General features: G+C 41.9%; 1 protein-coding gene across 13 annotated transcripts in view; it reads left to right on the forward strand.

Moving 5' to 3' along the window:
- DMD (dystrophin) overlaps positions 1-17,665 on the forward strand; it is a 1,973,025-nt gene that overhangs the window by 1,678,451 nt on the left and 276,909 nt on the right. For all 13 annotated transcript variants that reach the window (XR_014470468.1, XM_083174338.1, XM_083174337.1 and 10 more), the window contains one exon: positions 12,251-12,311. Coding sequence is in view for 12 of the 13 variants with exons in the window: in XM_083174338.1 (XP_083030464.1) it covers positions 12,251-12,311 (61 nt within the window). In the remaining variant the exon portion in view is untranslated. The remainder of the gene's footprint in view (positions 1-12,250; positions 12,312-17,665) is intronic.

The raw sequence follows: 17,665 nt of genomic DNA on the forward strand, positions 1-17,665 counted from the left end.
TTTTGTGGATCCGCCCCCATACACAGCCACAACTGCAGCCCAGGCTTTGTACACCACTCCACACGTTTCCTGCCGGTCATGGTGAGCACTGTGAATGGGCTAGCTTTTATACTGTTCATCGTTTAGTGGCTGACCTTTTTAAATGTCTTTGGAACTGTATGTAAAGTGTACTATACATTCCACTCACTGAGGCTTCTCCACACAACCAAATGCTGCTACATCCAACTATAAAATATAACAATAAACAGATCTGCAGTTACTGATAGCTCCCAAGCTGCCAATTTCTTTTTCAGGTTGAATGACTATGAATCATGCATTTCAAAGTCTGTCTGAATTCAGTCCAAAGGGATCAGTGTTTGTGAGAAAATAAGTGAATTAGTATGGATTAATAGCATTGACTTGTGCTGGGGGATGAACCACTTCTCTAACGGAGTGCTAATCTTACAGGGTACTAACTAGTAAATAATGCAGATGTCTTCATTAAGGATCTAAATTTGTGGTTATGGCACCAGTGACATCCATTAAAGCCAGTGACTTTTCTCTGACTTTCAGAAATCATTGTGTTTAATAACCAGAAGTAAAATATGAACGTCCAACTCCTAATGATACTTCCAGCAGCACTCTGTTGTGTGGCGCATTGAAAACATATGAAATTGTCATAAACACAGCCAACAACGCCTGTTCCATTTTCTATACTTACAATGCTGTGAATTCTCAGCAAATAAAAATGTCTGACCTAAACACAAAGGTGACATACTTACAGGATTGGGAAGTGATGGGAAGCTGCTTGGAAACCCCCAGAAGCAGATTTACGTAGAATTATTTCTATGAAAGATTTATCTGCAATGTGAATAGGCACACTTAAGAGCAGTGTTTCTAAAGAGTATGCACTTCTAAAATTGATGAAACATTAGAAATCTCTGTTTTGCTTTAAACAGCATCATTTTCGCTTTCCAAATTGGAGTTATGAAATTGTGTTTATTATTTATTTATTAAATTTTTTGCTGGAAGCCAAAATTCTCTACAACAGTAAGCACATTCGGGAAGGAAATAAAGCACTGAATAAAATGCGCCGTAGGCAGGTGATTAAAGGGACAAGGTGATCTTCGCACCTCTCGCCCTTTCCGAGATTTTGCTGTATCACATTCCAAATTGTGTTCAACAATGCAAGCAGCAATCTCTATGCTTAATATTGTTTTGCATAAAAGCCTGCCTTTATAATCATTTTATGCATGGGGTTCCAAGGCTTTCCTAATAGCAGTGTAGGTCTTGCAAAGAAATGTACTGGGTCCCTTATCCAGACCATCATGGGAATACAAGAAAAAGAAAACAAAAATGACCCCTCCCGAGCACACTTTTACTAATTTGTGTAACTAGAGTGTTACATAATGAGGTGTATATTTATATAGGTACTAGTGAGCCCGCTCAAATCAAATGCTTCGAAAGCAAGGGGGTTATTCTGATTCACTAGGAAAGGCACAATCACTCTCTAACGGACAAAACCATGTGCACTGCAGGTGGGGCTGATGTAACATGCGCAGAGAGAATTAGAGTTGGGTGGGGGGTGTACTTCAAACTGATATCTATATTGCAGTGTAAAAATAACGCAGCCAGTATTTACCCTGCACAGAAACAATAAAACACCCACATCTTACTCTCTCTGCACATGCTACATCAGCCCCACCTGCAGTGCATATGGTTTTGTCCATTAGAGAGGGATTGTGCCTTTCCGAGTGAATCAGAATAATCCCCCTAGTCTGCTACCTTGTGATTGCCTCTGTGCTTGTGCATGTGTGAGAAAGAAAGTGATGTTGAAGGAAATTTAATAGGATGAAAGATTCAGAAAGTGAGAGATTTGGTAAAAAATCTCCATATTTTTTAAAAGCAGCAATCATGTACACTGCAAAACCAGTTTGATTTTGAAGTGTAAATGATTGCCGCTTTAAAAAAAGACAGGAGATTTGATACCAAATCTCGCACTTTCTGAAACCCGTAGTTCCACTCACTGCCAACAGATGGCAGTGTTTCGGAGACACACAGTAAGACATATAGATGATGCATCTGTGCCCAATGACAAAACAGTAAAATCAGTACTTTACTGCGATAGTGAGTATAATGTGTGGTTATTTTACTAATATATTTACACCAGGTTATTAAATAAGCCTTATTATAATGTTGACCTTATATTTTAAACAATTCTACATAGTAATAAATGTTAAATGCTAGATTCTTGAGCCACATACCCCCTCTGGATTACAGTTAAGTATCCATGCATATGGAATTCCTAGTGTCCTTTGTGACAATTGTAAGTAAACAGGAATTGATAATGAATGTTGCTTCAAGGGATTTCTTGGTGAATTATATGGCTGACAATCTGATTTGTGCTGATATGGGAGTCTGGTAGTTCATTGCATCTGTGCTTGTGCCAACAGTCCCTCCCGATCCCCATTGGGCATGACACTTGCATTACTAATTTACTGAAGTAATAGAGAGAGGTAAAGAAAAGAGTTTTGCGGGTTTTTTTGTATTGTTTCTTTTAAAGGACAAACACATGTAAATATATTCTACAACACTATACAAAAAGTCAGCACCTTATTCTATTGCTTTGTTATCTACATTGACGGGCTTTAAGGGACTTCAAGTTTGCTTTGTTAGTTTTATTCTTAGCTCAATAAGGCCCTTATTCTGATCGGTGCGGATATTCCCGCATGCGGACGGACCGCCGATGTTGATCGTCTGCGCATGTGCAGAGGTCACTCTGCGCATGTGCAGGCGATTTCGCCGCACGGATTCTTTATACGCCGCACAGGGGGCGTAGAGGGGCGTGAGGGGCTACTTATCCTCATTACCCTATGCATACGCCCCCCGTTTCATGGGCGTTCCCATGCAAACGCGGGGCGTATGCATGGTAATGAGGCCGTGACGCGTGGGTACGGGGCGGGCATCTGACGTCGCCGGATGTCAGCTGCCCCCCCCATACATGTTTTCACACGGACAAGTGTCCGTGTGGTCTTGTGTTGCGGGACCTGGTGGAGCGTGCGGCCCTGCATTCGATGTTCGGCGACCATCGAATGCAGGGGCTGCTCCCACCATGGAGGAGGCGTATCCCCATCCAATTTCATGCGGATCGCCACATATCCGCGTACGGACGGCAGGTGGCGATCCGTATGGAAGGCGGGGATTCGCCTGCACGGTTGCGGCCGCATATTCTGATCGGGCCGCACCGATCAGAATAAGGGCCTTAGTTTGGATTTAAAAAAAAAAATTATTATTTGTAATACTTCTATTTTGTTATTTATGGCTTCTTATTTCTTACAGTTTTGTCAAAGCCAAGCTAATTTGTTAGCAGCAACGCACATGTTTACTGTTTTTCTTTTACCTTTGAGATTAACTGGGTCAGGTATAACAAATGTTCTTAACCCACTTTAGTCAGCAACCGGATAAGCTGAAGTAGGCAGAACAAGTTATTAAAAGTACATTATAAACACCTGATGTCCACAACGCTACTGAAAAATGACGATACTCCTTGCAGCAAAGCTGTAATTTACTACAAGTTTCACTTTGATAATAAAGATCTGAATATATGTGTACAGTACTTCATTCCAATGTATTAGAATCCCTGCTTAAGAGTTTATATTATTAATGATTTGGACTGGACCTACAGTATCATTCGCTTATCCACTTAACTGACATAAACACATGGCATGTGGCCACAGCCAGATGTTCACCACCTGATCATGTTGTATGCACCCCACTGCTTCCCCTATCTGTATGGGGCAACTGAAATTACTAGGAGGGGAACACAGATCCCCTCATAAAATTGTTTTAGTTGCTTTCCTGGGGTTGAGGATATATTTAAAAAAGCAAGTGGCTAAAGGATAAAATCCCTGGATGCCTCTTGTGGATCCTGGAGTTCTCTCAGTGGCAGATTACTGGCTTCTGGCTCTGAGGCTGTCTTTTGGTTGTGGCTCCAGTTCTTCTTTCTATTTCACAGTCACTGGGCTCAGGGGCTTAAGTAGAACTTTGTGGGCCCCATAGCAAAATCTTTAAGCCCCCCCCCCCCATGCTGCCATTGTCACTAAAATTTTGAAGGGGCACATCAACAATATGAGGCTTTATGTGGCGGGGTTCATGTTGTGCAGCACAGCAGACACAAGTCTCCATTATTTAAATTATGCCAAACAGTATTGTCATGTATACACATTACATAGGTAGAGACTCCTCATATACATCACGCCAGGTAGAGCCCCTCATATACATGCAAGGTAGAGCCCCTCATATACATTACACCAGGTAGCACTTCTTATATACATTACGCCATGTAGAGCCCACTTTTACACATTACTCTAGGCAGAGTACCCTTTTATACATTACTCCAGGTAGAGCCCCCATTACGTTACGCCAGGCAGAGCCACCATTACATTACGTCAGACAGAGCCCAATTTATGTTATGTCAGGAATAGCCCCCATTATGTTACGCCAGGCAGAGCACCATTATGCCAGGGAGACTCTGTAGTATAAGCTTTGCCAGGCAGAGCCCCCGTTACATGTTGCACCAAGTAGAGCCCCCATTAGGGTTAGCCAGACAGAGCCCCCATTACGTTATACTAGGTAGAACCACTGTTATGTTACAAGTTACACCAGGCAGAGCCCTGTTATGCCAGGCAGAGATTGTGTTTTAAGTTACGCCAGGTAGAGTCTCGATACGCCAGGCAGATCAAACATTATATGTTACACCAAGCAGAGCCCCCAGTTACATATAATGCCAGACAGAACCCTGGTTAGATGTTGCACCAAGCAGAGCCCCCGTTACTTCAAACCAGGCCAAGTCCCCAGTTATACATTAAGCCAGGCAGAAACCCATTATGCCAGGCAGAACCCCCATTAGATGTTGATCCAGGCAGAGCCCCCTTTATGCCAGGCATATTCCCCTTTATGCCGGCAGAGCCCCCATTACACCAGGTGGAGGAGTAGATGATGGGGGAGAGAGACAAAAACAGACAGAGGGATAGAGACAGAAGGATAGAGAGGGGAGGGGAGCATGTATTACTTGTTGCCAACAGCTGCAAAGGACTCTGATGGGGGTGGGCCCTTCCGGACTTTAAGCTCTGCCCCTAAGTACCCCCAAATTGTGGGACCTCAGCAACTGACCTTGCTATGTCCTCCATGGCCGTGCAGTGGCCTCCTCAGAGCAACGGAGGGAGGGTTGCTCTGAGGCTTGCGGTTGCAGCATTCTTGTGGAGGGGAGGGGAACAGAGCAGACATTTGGAGGTAGCCAGAGCAAGGGGAGCAGTGGGCCCTGGAAACAGATCGGGCCCCATAGCAGCTGCATCCTCTGCACTCTCTGTAGTTACGCCGCTGACTGGGCTGTCTCTGGCTCTTCCAGAAACTGTAGTGTTCTTTAAAAGTGTGGTTAAACAAATTAATGTCCATTATTACACCTGCTAAGTAGGCTTTCAGAATTAGGCCTTGTTTTACTTTAGCATTAATGTGCTTCATTAATTTTAAGATTTCCTGTGTACGTTACCTTTATGAATATGGATATTAAGACAAGTAGGTCTACTTCCTCTAAAGCTCCAGCATTATGTAGACAACAGTGAATGGACACTGACAACAAAGGGACAAACAAGATTTTATTGACGCCAGTACTTCATAGGTCAACCATGTGCAGTAATTACAGCAGATACCCTTCTTGGCAAACTGTCCACAAATTCCCGAACAACAGCAGGCAGTACGTTTTGCCATTTTGTGTTAAGTACAGTGTCCAACTGTTACCCTGAAGAAGGTCATTGGCAAAGAATGCACCTGTTGCTTCAATTCTTCCCAGAGGTTCTCAATGGGGTAAAGATATGGAATCTAAGCCAGTCCATTGAAGTTTCTGTAAAACCAGCTGAAACATCCCCATAGCATACCGCTACCACCTCAATGCTTTACTGCAGGTACTGTACACTCTGGCATCAAAAGTTATTCTGGCAAGCACCAACCCCAAGCATATCCATCTGATTTGAAATGTTTTTACCTTCACAAACACAAGTCTGCTGCATGATCACACCATTTTACTTGTGTGTGGGTGTCCAATCACTTTTATCTACATAATGTATTATGTCACCTACTGCACTAATTAATTTTGACAGGTCAGCATTACAGATATTTCCTTTCTTCAGAGCCCACATCAGTGTCATTCCTGTAGATCAGTTTTATCACCAGTCTTTTCATATGACAGGAGAGGATATAGTTCAATATGTAGATAATATATCTGCAGCTGTAATTGTGCCAAGAAAACAGCATGTCTAATATGGAGCCTTGTATTTCTTTTGGGGGCTGGAGGACAGCTTTGATAACCAGATGGTGTCGTGACACCAGGAGAAGGATATTTTTAGAAGCTAATCACAAAGTATAAGAGACTTCTGTCTTTATTATACCTGCATGCCTCCAGTTACTGTAGGACAATGTCACTGTTGGCTATGAAGAGTATTGATAGTTGTGACAATATATATACTATATAGAAGTGTAGATATGTTTTTGCTTAAGCTCCACTGAAAATACTAATCACCTTTACAGATAGGTAGGCCTAATATGTATTTGAAAACCATTGCATGCACTGAAACCTTACTACAGAATGGAAAGTATTAAGGGCCAAAATGAACAAAGTTGGTCAAAAAAATTGCACAGTTGTAATTGTAGCTAACCCATACCAAAATATTTAAGGTGCATACACACTGGTACAATTTTTTTGACCAATTTCGTTCATTTTGGCCCTGCTGAACGATTTTGGTCAAAATATCTTTGTGTGTATGCGACGAACGTCGAATGATGATGCGCATTCCCGCCAGTTGTTCATCAAGGTTGTTCATCAACTGTGCATGCAGCTCAATCTGGATATCTTTCAAAAAAGCCTATAGACTGTAGCTAGATTGTTCTTTTTTTCTCTTTCGTCAACATCTTTCGTACAGGACACTGGGTTCAAGGAAAATTGGTCACCAATGCCTTTCAGTGTACACAGTGAAAGATATTTTGATCAATACCGTTCAGAAGGGCCAAAATGAACGAAATAGTTCAATAAAATTGTACAGTGTGTGTGTGTGTGTGTGTGTGGATGCACCTTTACAGTATGTACAGTATATGAAATAATTGTTTAAAAGTTCAGACAGATAGTTATACAGTACATTGTATTAACAATAAACGAAGTTGCTAACACATACTGTAAAATACAATCCTGGCTATGACATAAATTTGTCTAAAGAGAATCTAAGATGTTAGTAGTTGCAGTCTCTGGGTCAGAACACTTTATTAGGGTCCTGTTTGAAAACCCAGTGTGTATCCTCAGGGCTATGTTGTCTAGATTAATCAAACTCTTGATAAAGCACAACTTTTCTTTATACATTGACTGTCCACTCTGTTTATTCACATCCCAGACAAACAGTCAATCACCATCTTTGGATAGAAACAAGTGAACTTTATTATCACATCTTCAGGATAGTGACAGTCCAACAGATGACAAATTTCTCTTTTCTCCATAATATAGGCCATCTCTGGGCTGGAAGTAATAAATCAATGTCTCCATTAAATCCAAACGACATTGTTGGCATACCTGATTTCACCCTGGGACTGTCCCTGTAGATTCACAAAGTGTTCTGTACATCAAGTTCTAGATCAGGATTTCTCAGCCCCTGTGTGATAACAAATGTTTTTCCAGTAAATCATAAACTATGCTTATATATACCAGGTAGATACCCACTACTGTGCGTAGATGTATTCACGTTAAACCATGATCTGCATAAATGTATACCAATCCACTGCTTATGGGTTAAATGTTTTAATAATACCGCTTCTGATAATTTTATTAACTAAATGAAAACTTAAAAAATATGTTTTTCATTACTGGCCTAGTCTTTTAATTTTATATTTAATTAATTCCTTATTTAATTTGAATTATTTCAATAATCTGTAAAATTGAAGAAACTTGTACTACAAAGTGCATTACAAAAAAACGTTTTGTGTAATATAAGTGTACTACGTGACAGATATAGGACAACATTATATTGAAAAATATATGTTAACTACCTTTCTGGAAGTCTGATCTTTTGATATTGCGCAGGAAACAGCATTTGTGTATTTTAGAATAAAGATCATATTAAGGTCTGCCATCAGGAATTTTGGGGCCTGGGACTCATTTCCAGTCTGGGCCCAGGGCCCCCCCCCCCCCCCCCCTCCTCCCTCTCCTCCTCACTTGACTTGCCATAACCTGGCTCCTGCTTCCCCATCTCCTCCTTCCCCCTCCTCTGAGCTGCAGCCCGGAGGTCCCGGAGTGCAGGCTTCTTCAACTAAGGATGCCGGCGGCCAATTAAAATGCAACACTGGATGGTGAGCAAATCAGAGCTCTGATTGGCTGCTGGTACGCAAGCTCTGATTGGTTCAAAAGCCGATGCAGCATTTTAATTGGCCGCCGGCCAATTAAGCCTGCGTTCCGGAACCTGATTTGTTCTGCAGGGCCCGGGACAGCTGTTCCCACAGCACCCCTCTATTGGCAGCCCTGCTCATATTACATGTCCCTGATTCACTGATATTGCAATCTTCTGCTCCATAGCCCTTCTCAAAGCCAATACTTTATATAGAAATGAGATATGTGCATTGTGGTAATCATGAAAATAGTAAGAGGCTTTATTCATGCAAATACTGTATAAAATGTTGGTTCTTCCAGGTGAGAGACACAGTTTTTAATTCAGTGTCTTGTAGTATATAAAGTGAGGTTGACCCTCTGTAATTCCCTGACAGGCACGTGCAAATATGCAGGCTATACTTCTAGAAACCTCCAAAGGTAGTTTCAGTTGCTTTGTTAATGGTTCCTGTCACTTATTGGCAAAGAAATCGGTGCCACAGTTTCACAAGCCACATACCATATAACCAGGTTATATATGAGAAGATTATGGTGATTATATAGAAATATTTTTATGATTGAACATAACTTTTGTACATGTCCATGTTATTTAGATTGTCCATTTTTGACACCCAATGAAGAGAGACTCATTGAAAGAGAATACTTCCCACTATGAGGGGTATTCAATGCTCTGATGGCGAACTACTGTATGATGGCGAGCAGTGCCGTTAGTTCGCCGTCAGAGTATTCAACTCCCTCCCCTTCACTCGCCATTTCCTCCTTACTGGTTCCTTTCAGCGAGGTGGAAACGGCGAGTGTGGCTATTAAAACAGCGAGGCTTGCCACATTTGCAGCAAAGGGGATCCTTGCCATCCTCTGACAGCGAGGATTTCTCCCTAACAAATACGGTAAAGGGTTTTGACGGCAAGGATGGTTTTCCTCGCTGAAAATAAGCCATCCTTGCTGTAGAAATCCCCCTCGCCGTGGCATTGCAATCCGCCCTTTTTCTGTCTTACAATATGAAATAAATGTTATTGTTAAAAGACAGGGTATACACCCTATAACCATGCTCTGCTAACATTTATTCATATACCTATCATTGTTAATGCCTCATGGCTGTTACAGAGTGCGTTATAAACACAATCTCCACTCTTATACTGTGCAAAATATACAAAACTTGTGCTTATACTAGAAAACTAATTAATGTGTGTATTTTTTTTTTTTTTAATCTCTTCAAATACATTATTAGTCCTTTTTCTGCAGGGCCTAAATTCTCTTGATCTTTTTAACATTTGCATCTAAGTAAATACGCACAGTTTTTTTTACTGTTATTACAAATTGAATATTATAAAGCTTATTATTTGGTTTGCTGTCTTAATGAAAAACAACATTTAAATATCAGCTTTTTTTATAGCATGGAGATGCAACCACATTGTCTCAACTTCAACAAATGTAATATCGATAGTTGATTGTTATTATAGAGACTTAGGGAAGTAGTAGAGGCATATTAATGCCAGGGAGGACTTGTGCAGCCTATATACTCCTATACATTTTGTGTACCATTGTCTTGTGGGGCATGGTTGGGATCAGTAGTTGGAGGATATGCTGATCCTTGTCGTGTTAGGATGGAAACTCCTTACCTCAAGTTAAGTTAGATCTCAATTTAGAAATACTTAAATATATGACCCAAATGTGGGCTATTATAATGTAGCATAGATACCACCAGAGCCACCGGAATAGATGTCTTGCTGTGGCCTACTGGTGTTTACATTTTCTAGTCCAGATTAACAACTTTCTTATCATGTGCCTGTGTTGGGCCTATATATTGATCTGAGCAACTTCCATTCTGTGTATCCGTTCCCTATCTACACTTCTATGAGTGCTGTAATATGGCCTGTAGATTATCTACACCCTTTCATAAATGCAAATCATCAGCATATGAACAAAATATGTATGGAATATCTAGTTAATATAATCGCAGTACTTTTGGTAAGCATCATTTTGATCTGCCTGTTCTGAAGTACATTTAAGCATTTGTAGGCCTATGTAATGTGTTGTTTAGTAAAAACATTCTCCATGGGAAACAATATCAAGTGAGTTTTCACTTGCTACTTAATGACTACAAAGCAGGAAATCAGAAAGTGGAAAATAAATCATGAAACAAACACTGCACAGTGGAGAGCAGCAGTGGGAGAGAGGGTGAGAGAGAGAGAGAGAGAGAGAGAGAGAGAGAGAGAGAGAGAGAGAGAGAGAGAGAGAGAGAGAGAGAGAGAGAGAGAGAGAGAGAGAGAGAGAGAGAGAGAGAGAGAGAGAGAGAGAGAGAGAGAGAGAGAGAGAGATTTTAGACTTGTATCTCTCAGGTAACTTTGGTGGTATGGGGAGACTATATCACTGTACCTAACTAACTTTATCTTCACTCACAATACAGTGGATATTTATTTATTAACAGTTTCTTATATTACAGATATTCTGCATAATTTTACAGAGAATATTTGATCATTCACATCAGTCCTGGCCCCAGTGGAGCTTGCAATCTATATTCCCTACCACATGGACACGCACACACAGACATTCTAGGGTTAATTTTGTTGGGAGCCAATTAAACTACCAGTATATATTTTGGATTGTGGGAGGAAACCGACTTAAGTACGGGAGAATATACAAACTCTGCACAGTTAAGGCCTTTAGTCACTACACTGCGCAATGACCCACTTGTGGGGCTTTTTTATAAAGCGGCAGTTGTTAAACCCGGTGCTTCTGATTGTGCTTATGCTAATAAAAGCATTGCCATTTAAAATATCAGACATAGGGCAGGATGTTGTAACATCCGCAGCCCTATTCGCCCCCCCTTCGCCGGCCACCGCATTATTAATAACAGCATATGTTCTAACATTTGCAGTTATTAATGCAAGGGACAGCTCTTGCTATAAGAGCTGTCCCTTGCGATGCGGCGCCGACACTTGACTTCCGGGTCTGTGACCCGGGAGTCCATTTGCGCATGCGCAGAGTGATGCGCTGGCCGAAGGGCATGCTGGGAGAGATCCGTGACGGATCACTCAAGCAGCGCTGCGGTAAGAAGCCCATAGGCTTCTGCAGGGAATCGCCAGCTTTTGCTGGCGATTCCCTCTGCAGCGCTGCCACTGCGGAGGGGGGTTAGAGCATACAGAAATGCAGTAAAAACCCCAATAACGGGGTTTTTACCGCATTTCTGTCTTAGAGAATCGCCCCCCATAAACACAATCATAAGCATTGGGTTTTACAACCCCATGCTTTGTATTATAAATGGAGATGTGTGCGGAGACCTGTGTTTTGAATGGATTTGGTTTTTGGTGTTGGATTCCTTTCAAATTTATAAAAATTACTAAACATTAATTAATATATTGTTCAAAAACAGCTAAAGGGCCAGATGCACTAAGCTTCAAAAGTGATAAAATGGAGAGTGATAAGCCACCAACCATTTAGCTTCTGCCTGACATTTTTCAAACACAGTCTGTGGCATAGCAGGTAGGAGCTGATTGGATGGCTGTTTATCACTCTACATTTTATCACTTTTGAAGCTTAGTACATATGACCCCAAATCTTGTAACTTGTTTAGATGCAATCAAATATCTGAGTCCAATTTTTAAATCCAAGTACCGAACTGATAAAAAGCCTGAGGCAGGACTTTGATTTACTCAGAACCACAAAGTGTTTCTGAAAAGGGACTTGCTTCAACTCAGAACCCCTAATTTCGCTTGTGTTCATATGTCAGTAAAACTGAGCCACACATCTCTAATTATAAGTCCTCCAGTAGTGTTCAGTTGCAGAGATGAATTATGCGTTAAACGTTATTTCCTTTCAACTTGACCTGAAGTCTACACCTTTCCTTTTCAGCTTCTGTCCAGGGTCCCTGGGAGAGGGCAATCTCACCAAATAAAGTGCCATACTACATCAAGTAAGTGCCACCTTCATTGCGTGATACAAGTTTGGAGTGATATACTTTTGTACAATTTAATATTACAGTGGTGTCCTCATGCACTGTAACTCGGGTTATGCAAGAGATGCTTCAGCAGAGAGCGGAGAACTGTATGGGTGGCAGCCTGCAATGTATGTAGCCCCCCGGAGCATCTTGAGAACACTCTGAGCAGAACTGCATTTACCGGTGCTAATGTCAATAGTTAGGGGCATGGTCATTACATGGCCAGTACAGTGCACTGTATGGCATCACTAGGTGTATGAAGACACATCTGTATAGGAATCAAGATGTTTCTTTAAGATGGTCTGTCCTTCAAATGATGTCCTCATGGGCATTTTGGTTTATAGTGATGTGACATAACCTGAACTGTGGTTAGCATTTATTTTTGTAATACATGTAATGACTTACGAAGCTGAACACCAAGAGTAAACTGCATTAGTATAGCTTCCTACTCAGTGTTCTAAATCATGTGATATTTGCTTGGTGACCTATATAAAATGAGTTAGTAACCTTCTTCTCCCTTGGGCACATGTCTTCATTAAGTGCGGTCATCACAGTTAACGCAGCTCTGGCCTCAGAGTGCTGGTCTAAAGATTTTCTTTTCCTTTTACAAAATGATGTAGACTAATTGCTGGTGCTCCTCTAAAGAGGTCATGTTATTTAAAATGTGATGATAAAACAGCTCTGGCTGTCACTGGCCTTCATGTTTCTAGCTCTAAAACTGATTAGGACTACGCCACAGTGATTCCATAGGCATCATTATAAAATATGATTTATCATTTTAGATAATGCATGTAGAAATGAATCACTATATGACAGACTGAACAGCTTTTAGGCAAACTAAGATGAGGCAGTAAACAACATGAGTAAATATTAAGTTATTGTTTTTAGCACTTTAAATAACCGAATCATTCCACAGTCAACAATCTGCTGCATTTTATTGTGTATTTGCTATATCATAGCTCCCAACACTTGTGCAGCTGCAATCAGGATGGCTGCATGGCCTCACCTAAAAGGGGTGTGGTCTTTCAGGGATTACACACCCCCTTGAGCCATGCCTCCTGTTGCCAGCACTTTGTGAGCTGCTATCCATGCCTCCGCCCCATCTGTCTCTGTGAATAGGCACTGTGAGCATGCGCACAGCGTATACTCACCACTGCTCTGATTAATATATATTCATCAAATAAATGACATGTCCTTTTTGAGCCAGTAGTAACAAGAAAAAGAAGTGGCGCTTGTTTGATGAAAGAGTATACAATATATTTAATAACAAGTTTAAAAAAAAATCATAACATACAATCACATTGACAGTAGATGAATAAATGATAATTAGTCAAAGATGTAACTGATATTTGGGAGAAGTCGAGGTGCCCACTGGGCTGATAGTTACCACAGGTCGCTGAAATTTGTCCAATCCCAAAGGGCAACTGTGCAGAAGGTATCTTCAAATATTGTGCAGCAGTGGGGCCACAAAAGGGAGGTGACCCAATGGATGTGGGGAGTGTCTGAATGGTGAGCCAGCAGAGGGCTTCCCATGCCGCTAAAGGATTCCGATCCCAGGGATGGTGGTGCAACAGGTGTCCTCAAAGTTGGTTTGGCTGTATGACCATAATGCAAGGTGTTTCAAGTGGTCATGCCGATGATAGAGGGATAACCAGTGGCGGAACTATGGAGGGTGCAGGGGGTGCAATTGCTATGGGGCCCGGGCCTTTGGGGGGCCCGAGGGCTCTGCAGGCACCCCCTGCACCCTTTCATTCTATTTGTCCCGTACAGCGCAGCGGCAGTGCGGCACTGTGACAAGGGAGAACGGAACAAGTGGTGATCAAGTCCCCCTCCCCTCTCACCACTCTGACCTCTCTGATGCTGCTGTAGCTGTATGTGCTGTCCGGCTGCTCCAGTCCCCCTCCCCTCTCCCCACTCTGACCTCTCTGATGCTGCTGTATGAGCCGTCTGGCTGTTCCAGTCACCCTCCCCTCTCCTCTCCCCACTCTGACCTCTCTGATGCTGTATGCATCGTCCGGCTGTTCCAGACCCCCTCCCCCTTTATTGCTGCCGGGGCTCGACGTCACTATCTAGTGACCAGCCCCGGCGTGAATCACGCAGGAGTCAGGACTCAGGAGGACCCATGCTGCTGCCTGCTGGGACTGTCTGCACTCTGCAGTAGCTGAAAGACCCAGCACCACCGACAAGGAGACCCTCAATGCTGAAGGTAAACTGCAGCAGTGCACTTACTGTATGTTTAAGTGAGAGGGGATGGGGATTAACCTCTCATATTTCTGTCTCTCCACTCCTAGTCACAGCCCTCCATTTCTCTTTTCTCCTCTCCCTATATCTCTGACACCCTCTCTCTTTTTCACTCCTCTTTCTCTCTCTCCCTTACCACCCCTCTCTCTCCCCGACACCCTCTTTGACTGGTCATTGTAGTGACAATGGGGGGCCCATACCAAGATTTTGCTATGGGGCCCAGAAGGTGGTAGTTACGCCTCTGGGGATAACCAACTTTGATTCCTGTGATGGCGTGAATAAAGCGTGGTAGCTGGGGTGGAGGCCAGCAGTTGGGGGAGTCCCAATAGGCTTGCGGTAAAAGGGTGATGGAAGGCCGACAGCTGAGAGGGTCCAAAGGAACTTGTGGTAAATGTATGGATGAGCTGGTCCAGACTGGGGGTATTCTGGTTGGTTCTATATGGGTATTCTAGTTGGTTTGCTCGGATGTGAATTTGCATCCTTGCGAGTCAACCTAACCCCGCTTTGCGAATGGTGGTACGCCGGCCCACCATTCGCAAGGCACATACGATCGCACTGGCTGCGAATGGATGTTTAACATAAACATCCATTTGCAGCCTGCGGGGTAACACCCACATCATCCGATGGTCTGCGACCATCAAATGATGTGGAATGTGCATGTGTATGTAAGGATGCTCTAAGCAACCTTATATATGCGTGCACATTCAGAAAGAAGTGGGCGGGCAGCTGACATCCGGTGAAGTCAGCTGCTCACCCCCCACACCTGCATCATCTGCGCATTACCATGAGAATGCCCAGCGTTCTCAAGGGAACGCCCATGAAACGCTTGGCATTCCCAAATGCCACCCCACGCCCCCCGCCCTCCCTTCGCAATCATGGGTGCATGCACCCAGAGAACAGTTTGGTCGCAGTGGACGCACACACCAATCGCATGTACACTCGAAGAAATGCTAAAACATCATTCCCCATGCGAATGCAGGCTATCTGCGAACGGACCTGAATACCCATCAAAAAATAAAAAGAGAAGGGTGACATGTATTTATTTTACATCTCTCACATTAGCTGCCAACATCACTCAGACAGACACTTAAAAAGAACGTGTTCCAGCTCTGCTGCAATGATAATAAATCTGCATTGTTTGTTACAGCTGTGTAATTATTACAGTAATTACTCTTTGCCTCAAGGAAGAAGTATCTGATTTTAGATATTAGTTATGACCTGTTGATTACAGCGACATATTGATTTGATCTAGTAGCGCTTTAATGCCACAGGAGCCAAGTATTTTCATTCACATCACTTCTTATATCACTATGCAGCCAAGCAAAGTGCAACTGGAAACTCTTTAGGACATTTATGCGGAATTTACAGCTAACATGAATTATGCTCAGGTATACTAAAAAAGAAAGTCAATTAATTAAAGATTCAGTAACTGTGGCTAATGAGTTCTGTGTGTGGAAACCCTACTGGTATCATCTGTTTCTGCCATGAGGATACAAATCACACATATTACATTTGTCACTGGACTAAAGTATGCCACATTTTTTATCCGAATCACTTAGAAGCTGTTTGCTTACCAGAAAGAACTGTTAGCTTACGTTAGGGATTTGATTAAGGTTGGGCTACAGTAGGTCATAATTAAGACTATGTTAGTTTTAGTTTTAGGTTAGGTTTATTTTGTTATCATATTAAATGTCTATTTAATGTTTAGTTTAAGCTGTCAAAATAATTTGATTGGTCGAACAACATCCTTTAAAATGGAAACTTGATATTTCCTGCTTTCTATTTAAACATGTGACTTCCTCGGACATAAGAGGGTTGAGCCAAATGCTCATTGTAGTCTGATTAAAGTCTTATTTTAGAATTGAAACGTCTTGTTACTTTTTGATGCATGTTGTTGCATATTGCAGTGATAAGCAATGATTTTTAGCAGATGACTGTTCTAGGACAATGGCTTTAATAAGTGCTTAGAGTTGCAAAGAATTAAATGTGTCTGCTATTATGTTGCTGCTGAGTTCGAACCTGGGTTCAAAACTGATGGCTGTACTGTACATGCGCCCTCTTGCTGAGCATGCTGAAGATCCCTATCAATTGTAAATGTAGCCTATATCATTCCTTACCCTGATATTTTTGTATGTGTATTTTAAACTTCAATAAAAACTATTATAAAAAAAAAAGAAAAGCTATGCTGAGAAAAAGCATGGGGATAACATTACCGAAAAGTAAATTGGTTAAAGTAGGCAATATCGCAAATAGCAACCTAGTGTTAAACCTTATCATTTGTCTAAATGATGTGGAAACAGTCATTTCCATATGAGTTAATGTAAATACTTGATAAACAGGTCTATTTGCTTTTATTAGTGGGCCCATGTGGAGTTTCTTTGGGGCCCCCTCCTCTCTAGCCTGTGATGCATCTTACATGTTCCTTGTCATTTGTTTAGTGCTGCCAATGCCAATGTTGGATTTTGGATTGGTAAATATGGCAGGGTGTATGGAGTGACTCCCCCTGGACCCAGAAGCCATGTGCACCACACATTATAGATATATACTACTGGCTTACTTGGATTTTTGTACATTTTCTTTATTGTAATTGTTTTACAGTACAATATCGAGTAAATGTACAGGTGGTATACATTGCACCACATCAAGACTGCTGTATACTCAGGGACCCACCTGTGCAGTCACAGAGGAGGAAGCTCAGGGATACATGCCGCAGTCTATCCACTTCTTGGCAACTGGATCAACAGCCCCTTTCAGAGGCATAGTGTGAATAAGTTAGTAGTTTAGTAGTGTTTTTGTCACAGTTGTCAGAGTGGATGGCACACTGGTTGGGTAAAGGCCCCACTACTCATTAACACGTAGGCCATCTACTGTCTAGTTTTTACCACTGTATAAATGTATACAGTATGTATATAAGAAACAGCACGTCTATAGTGGCACTTATAGTGGCACAAGGTAGTTGCTAGTTGGTAGTTTCTGGCAGGTTATGCACAACAATTTAGGCAATCTTATATTTTAGAACTTATAGTTATAACTCTTAATATTTTTTATAGTTCTACATGTTTTATTGCTATTTATGGTTATTTATTTAT

This window comes from Crinia signifera, chromosome 2 (assembly GCF_055691185.1).
Source record: "Crinia signifera chromosome 2, ASM5569118v1, whole genome shotgun sequence".
NCBI classification, from domain to species: Eukaryota; Metazoa; Chordata; class Amphibia; order Anura; family Myobatrachidae; genus Crinia; species Crinia signifera.